At 48.3% G+C, this 7,252-nt stretch overlaps 1 protein-coding gene across 1 annotated transcript in view; it reads left to right on the top strand.

Annotated features, from left to right (window-relative positions):
- jmjd7 (jumonji domain containing 7) overlaps positions 1–7,127 on the top strand; it is a 16,430-nt gene extending 9,303 nt beyond the window's left edge. Inside the window, exons 5-9 of the mRNA XM_071498637.1 lie at positions 5,490–5,546; positions 5,649–5,744; positions 5,834–5,910; positions 5,987–6,146; positions 6,661–7,127. Coding sequence (XP_071354738.1) covers positions 5,490–5,546; positions 5,649–5,744; positions 5,834–5,910; positions 5,987–6,146; positions 6,661–6,749 — 479 coding nt within the window. The 3' untranslated portion in view covers positions 6,750–7,127. The remainder of the gene's footprint in view (positions 1–5,489; positions 5,547–5,648; positions 5,745–5,833; positions 5,911–5,986; positions 6,147–6,660) is intronic.
- The last annotated feature ends 125 nt before the right edge of the window (positions 7,128–7,252 follow it).

The raw sequence follows: 7,252 nt of genomic DNA, 5'->3' as shown, positions 1-7,252 counted from the left end.
AACTGGTCACAACTCTTTTTAAACGGGTCACGAATCCTCAGGTCAGAGCAGAGAGAGCAGAGTTAGTGAAACAGCTGCTCTCTGATCAGTTTCTGCAGGTCATGGAAAGTCTTTAAAAGAAATTCACTTTCCTTAGAAGTTATTAAAAAGTCTTGAGTTTCATTTACCAAAGTCTTAAAGTTTGAAATAAACCAAATAAAGGTTTGTCATTCAGTTAAAGCTCCACACAGTCTAAAGGCAGATGTCCATGTGTTTGTGATTATAAAGCAGGTCTAGGTTCTATATTAATACTGTGAAAGTATCAAAGCCTCAGTCCACAGAGAAATGCACACAGCCTGTATTCAGAAACTGAGCCTTAAAACCAGCCGTCAGGACTTCTGGAACTTTGTGATGTCACAACAAAGCAGTCACCGCTCTTCAAATAAAAACACAGGAGAAGTTCAACTCTTTATTTATTAGGCCTGAGGTCGGGCCAGCTGTGCGCTGTGCTCCACCTGCTGCATCGTGAAGCTGCTTTCACCAAACTCGATCACACCTGGAGGCAGAGAGACGCAGAGGTCAGAGTTCACCAGGACTAGATCCCAGGACTAAGTCTGTCCCAGTCTGATACTGAATCATAAAGACGAGGACTCAGGGTCCTCCTCCTCAGGTCTCTGTCCCACAGAGGATCCTGACCTGGACTCCTCTCTGGGTCTTTGGGTCAGAGTTGGAGTGGTGAACTGTGTGTAGGTGAACTAGTTAACTAGTTAAACTGCAGCTTCCTTCATGAGTTCACAGCAATTTAAGGAGTTTAATGACTTAACATTGAAGTTAACGACTGAAACTACAAACGACTCAACGGAGGCGAACGACCTCTGACCCTGACCTCTGTGAGGTCACCCCCGGCTGTCGGCACCTCTCCCATGACCTTTATGTGGTCACAGCGTCATCGTGGATCAACCTCCTGAGTCTCAGCCTGAGCAACAACCCCCTGTTCGTCCTCACAAACCTGAGCTGATGTGTTTGTTTGACGTCTCTGTCAGCGACAGTCGGAGCTGGAGACATGTGGTCTTCAGGTCGTCCATCTCGTGTCTCAGTAACCGTGGTTTTACATGTTTCAGCCTTTTTTCTTTTGTGTTTGATTTAGAAAATGAACGAGACTCTTGAAACCTCAGGTCTGGACTCATGATGAGTTTCATTATCATCATGAGATGGCGGCGCGCACGGGTGCAGCGGCTCTTAGCTCTTCAGTTTGGTGCTTGTTTTTATTGTTTCTTTTGAGTGCACTTTTTCTCCCGAACGACGCAGTCACATATAGTCGTCAGGACCTAATTGGCCTGTGCTCCAGGCACAATCCGTTCGTCTCTGATGACTACCAACGCAAACACAACATCCCGGAGGACATAGCGAGACTGCCGTGGTCCCCGTGGATGGTCAGACCGCCCGGCAAACGCAGGAGGCGGAGGAGAGAGAGGAAGCAGAAGCGGGGATGCCGGTCGGGCTCAGCTGCTAGGCTATGTAAACAACCACACCGGCCAGCAGTTCTGAGCCTCTTCCTCTCGAATGCGAGATCCATTACCCACAAAATGGATGAACTGGAGCTTCGTGCGGAACTGCAGCATCATTCTCATCACGGAGTCGTGGCTTCACCCGCAGATTCCCGATGCTGCAGTCGAGCTAGCAGGCCGCACGCTACACCGGCAGGACAGGAACCGGGACTCGGGTAAGAGCAGAGGAGGGGGGCTCTGTGTTTACGTTCATAACGAGTGGTGTTGTAACAGCAGGATCACTGACACACACTGTTCTCCGGATTTAGAGGTTCTGGCAGTCTCGTGCAGACCTTTCTATCTCCCGAGGGAGTTCACGGTAGTCATTGTGATAGCTGTTTACATCCCACCGGATGCTAACGTTAGCACGGCTCTCAGCCTCCTGTTCAACACCATCAACAGACAGCAGCTCGCCCATCCTGATGTGGTTTTTATTGCTGCCGGTGACTTCAACCAAGCGTGCCTAAAAACTGTGCTACCCAAATTCGCCCAGTTTGTGGATTTTGCCACCAGAGGGAAAAACACTTTGGATCATGTCTATTCCAACATCAAACATGCATACAAAGCCACACCCCTCCCCCACCTGGCTGGATCTGATCACCTCTGCATGTCCCTAGCCCCCACCTACACCCCCCTGCTGAGGGGAACAAAACCTGAGAGAAAGACAATAAGGACCTGGCCCGAAGGAGCCCTCTCTCAGCTACAGGACTGCTTCTCCACAACTGTGTGGGACATATTCTCCAGCCACAATCTCCAGGAGTACACGGACACCGTACTCTCCTACATCAAGAACTGTGTTGACAATGTCACCGTCAACAAAAGGGTCAGGGTTTTTGCGAACCAAAAACCCTGGATGAGCAGTAAAGTGCAATCCCTCCTGAGAAAACGCAACACTGCCTTCAAGTCAGGGGACAAAGCAGTGTACAGCGAGGCCAGGGCAGACCTGAAAAGAGGCATCAGGGAAGCCAAGGCGGCCTACAGGAAAAGGATTGAAGACCACTTTGCCGAAAACAACCCTAGAAGGATGTGGCAGGGGATAAACCACATAACAAACTACAGAAGCAAGAACCAGGCGACGGCTAGGACCGACGCCTCGCTGGCAGAAGAATTGAACCAGTTCTTTGCCCGCTTCGAGGCGGTCAGACCCTCAGCTGTCGCATCACCCCCATCCCCCGTCAGCACTAGCACACTGACACTTCAGGAGCAGGAAGTGAGACGTGTGCTTAGGACAGTGGACCCCAGGAAGGCGCCCGGACCGGATGGAGTACCCAGCAAGGTGCTTAGAGCGTGTGCGGACCAACTGGCGGGAGTGTTCACCACAATCTTCAACCTGTCCCTGTCTTTGGCCATCGTTCCACCCTGCCTCAAGACCTCCACCATCATCCCCATCCCCAAGAAGACAGCAGTGGATAGTCCCAACGACTACAGGCCTGTTGCACTTACGCCTGTGGTCATGAAGTGCTTCGAGAAACTGGTCTCTCAGCACATCTGGACTTGTCTGCCTCCCACTCTGGACCCCCACCAGTTTGCCTACAGGGCAAACCGATCCAACGAGGACGCTATTACCATAGCGCTCCACACCGCTCTGAGTCATCTGGAGCACCCGGGCAGCTACGTGAGGATGCTCTTCCTGGACTTCAGCTCGGCTTTCAACAACATCATCCCGGAGATCCTGATCCAGAAACTGTCCCACCTGGGCCTCTCCACCCCCATCTGCTTCTGGATTAAGGACTTCCTGACAAACCGCTCACAGACTGTCAGATTTGGCCCCCACCTGTCCAGCACCAACACACTCAACACCGGCTCCCCACAAGGATGTGTTCTGAGTCCCCTACTGTTCACTCTCTACACATCCGACTGCTCCCCAACACACCTCTCAAATACCCTCATAAAGTTTGCAGACGACACAACCGTAGTTGGACTCATCTCAGGAGGGGATGAGTCCAACTACAGAGATGAGGTCAAAAGACTGACTGCATGGTGTTCGGCAAACAACCTCCAACTGAACACCACAAAAACTAAAGAACTCATCTTGGACTTCAGGAAGGGCGGAGGGGACCCGGCCCCACTTTACATCCACGGGGACTGTGTGGAAAGAGTCCACACCATGAGATTCCTGGGTGTGCAGATATCGGACGACCTCTCCTGGACTGCGAACACCTCGGCGGTGGCGAGGAAGGCCCAGCAGCGCCTCAACTTCCTGAGAGTGCTCAGGAGGAACAACCTGGAGGAGAGGCTGCTGGTGACCTTCTACAGAGCCACCATAGAGAGCATCCTGGCGTACTGCATCACAGCGTGGTACGCGGGGTGCTCAGCAGCTGACAGGAGAGCACTACAGAGGGTCGTCTGCACAGCCCAGAAGATCACTGGCTGCTCTCTGCCCAGCCTGGAGGACATAGCCAACTCTCGCTATCTGAGCAGAGCTGGTAACATCATCAAGGACCCCTCCCACCCCTGTGACCACCTGTTTGACCTGTTACCGTCGGGCCGAAGGTACAGGTCACACAAAACTAGGACAAACAGACTCAGGGATAGCTTCTTCCCGAGGGCTATCACTGTAGTCAACAAAGACAAAAAGAAATCCGGATGACCGGTCGTTCACACTGCATAACTTCCAATTACCTGTGCAATAAAACTGGGCCTAATGTGCAGTTATCGGGTTTCATTCACACCATGTGTAAATATATCTGTACATATCACTTGCCTTTTTATACCTCCTCTATTTTTTTAAATTCTTGTGTTCTCTTTAGGTTCTTATTTATTTAATTTAATTAGCATTGTTTTGCACCAAGGGAGCAGCGCTCAAATTTCGTTGTACTATGTATAATGACAATAAAGGCGATTCTGATTCTGATTCTGATGAGCCAAACTGATGTATCAGGTCATCACAGATAACCACTGTCTGTCTCTGAATACATTAGCTCATCAGGATCAGGGTATTTACACGTCACGCTCAGCGTCTTTGTCTTGATTTCATATAATTTATCTAAGAATCCAGATGCTTTGTGTTGTGTTTGTGTTGTTATGTGAGTGTTTATACTCAGTGAGGCTCCAGTGTTTAATAAACTGAGGTCACACTGCAGCGTTTACAGCCCAAGGTTTGCAACAGGACTCTATACAAACACACCACTCAACAGCAACGTCGTCGATGTCCTGAGTGAATCTTCTTTCTTCTACCTTCAGGACCAACAAACAGTTATTTTCACGATGGATTAACTCTGTTTAGTTTAGTTTCTTTAATGTTAAAAAAAGAGTAAAACTGCCCATGAGAACTTCTGCCAATCACAGTTTCAACAAGTGGATTTTGGGCTGTAACTAACATTTAATTATATTCTCAATTATCTGGGAAATATAAAAAAACATGAAAATGCTTCAAAATGCATTTTGGCCACGAGATTCACTTTACCGTTTCCCTCTTTCCCATTGATCATCCAGACCACGAATAATAAATAAGTGAAAATAATAAAGTGAATAAACTTATTCAGGTGATGTACCTGAGAATCGTATTTCCTGACAGCTCAGTGCTGCCCCCGGCAGCCGGGAGGAGAATGACCCATAAACGACGAACGACTTTTTCATTATGTTTAGAAAAAACTCCAGTTTTTACTGTTAGAGGTGGAAACACATGTAGCGACACATAAGAAATAATTATCAAAAAGATTTTCCAATGAGGAAGAAGAAGAAGACATGAAGAAGAATGTCTGTAACTACTGTTAGTATCACCAGCGATTCTGTTTTATTACAATGACCTTTACAGTGTACAGATAATATCATTTAACTGTAAGTTAGTATTTTATTATTAATTGATCATCTTGGTAAATTAATGTTTTTATGCAGCTGATGATTCAAACCAATAAGTAGATTCTGTGAGAGACTCACTGTCTTCAGTTATTTAACATCTGATCAACTCAAACAATCATTTATCCTCACGATGCTGATGACACCTGATCTGTTTCCTTTCAGGAAAGTTACCTGATGCTGTGAACTTCTGGCTCGGGGAGGCAACCGCCGTCACCTCCAGTGAGACCTGAACTTCACACAACACAACAGCTACAGTGTGTGTTTAAAATGTAGTGATTTGTTGTGTGTGTGTACTATGTGTTTGTTGTGTTTCTGTCTCAGTGCACAAAGATCACTATGAGAATCTTTACTGCGTCGTTTCTGGAGAGAAAAACTTCCTCCTGCTGCCTCCCACAGACCGACCCTTCATCCCCTACGGTAACCATAGCAACCACTATGTGTACCACCTGCAGTAACAACCCTGCATCCTCCACAGTAAGCATAGCAACGGTCTGTCTGTGTGTCAGGTGTTTATCAGCCAGCTGTTTACCATCAGAGGGACGATGGTGAGTTCGAGGTCGTCGATCAGAGCGACTCTGAAAAGGTGCGTTCAGGGGTCTGTCTGTTAATCTCAGCTCTCTGGTTTATTTACAACACTGCAGTTCCCCCCCCCCCCCCAGGTCCCATGGATCCCTCTGGACCCTCTGGACCCAGACCTGGAGCGGTACCCACAGTACCGGAGAGCTCGGCCGATCCGCTGCAGCGTGAAGGCCGGAGAGATGCTGTACCTGCCGTCTCTGTGGTTCCACCACGTCCAGCAGTCCCACGGCTGCATCGCAGGTAAAACAAGCACCTGAACGCAGCAGGTGACGAGTCACAGTCCCACCCCTCACTTCTATACACGACATAGACATGTATGTATGTATATGTATGTTTGCATCCTGGAACACTGTGAAATAAGTTTGTTTCCTGGTCTGGTCAGTGTCTTCCTCTAACAACCACGTCACTGTCGTATCCACACCACTCTCCTGTATGTTGTCATGAAGTAAACACATCAACACGTCACAGTGCTGTCGATAACGTGTCACATGACAGCAGTGTGATGATGAGAGATTCGATATGTCACAGTGCTGTTTGTCACTCAGGCCTAATGAAGGAGAACAGGAAGCAGAAACACATAGGAACAAAAACAGGAAGTTCAGGGGGAGTGATATGTAGTCCAAGGTTGATTGTAGACCAGGTGACTGCAGGGCCAATGAGAGGTGTGTGCAGGTGTGGGGATGGGCGGGGCAGACAGGTTAACTGGTTTCCATTCATGGTTTCACCACAGTGTTGTGTATCTTCTCTGCTGCAGTGAACTTCTGGTACGACATGGAGTACGACATCAAGTACAACTACTTCCAGCTGCTGGAGACGCTGTGTGAGGTCACGGGGTCGACATGACATCACAGCCGCTGCATGATGTCACAGTGAGGTTTAAACAGCTGAATGAAGTCAGTGTTGGATCTAAATGTCTGACTGATAATAAAGTTCATTAAAATGTCATCGGTCCGTCTCCATGAGCTCGTGTCACAGACTCACTCCTGGTGCAGACTGGGAGAACTGGAAGTCTCTACATGTGAGGCCAGGATTCAGGACTCACCCTCACACCTGGAGTACTGTAGTCCTGGACTCCTGACTCCACCTGGACTTGAGCTGTGACTGTGTTTGGACTCAAGGTTGGAGATGAGGACTCGGGACCGTTTTGTTGGTTTTAGTGAACATTTGTTTTCTTTGTCTGTTGTGTTGCACACAGTAAATAAACTCCCATCGAAACAGTGACAGTTTGTGTTAAATGTGTTTAATTTATTTGTGTCAGATCTCTGGAGCACTGGAATCAGACTCAGACTCAGGTAACAGAGACTCCACTGGTGAAGTGACTTTTTGTCGCCTGTTGTCTGTTTCCA

Source organism: Trachinotus anak, unplaced genomic scaffold, assembly GCF_046630095.1.
Source record: "Trachinotus anak isolate AG129_WGS33_773 ecotype Australia unplaced genomic scaffold, CSIRO_AGI_Tana_v1 ptg000015l, whole genome shotgun sequence".
Lineage (NCBI taxonomy): Eukaryota > Metazoa > Chordata > Actinopteri > Carangiformes > Carangidae > Trachinotus > Trachinotus anak.
This window is presented reverse-complemented; position numbering and strand designations above follow the sequence as displayed.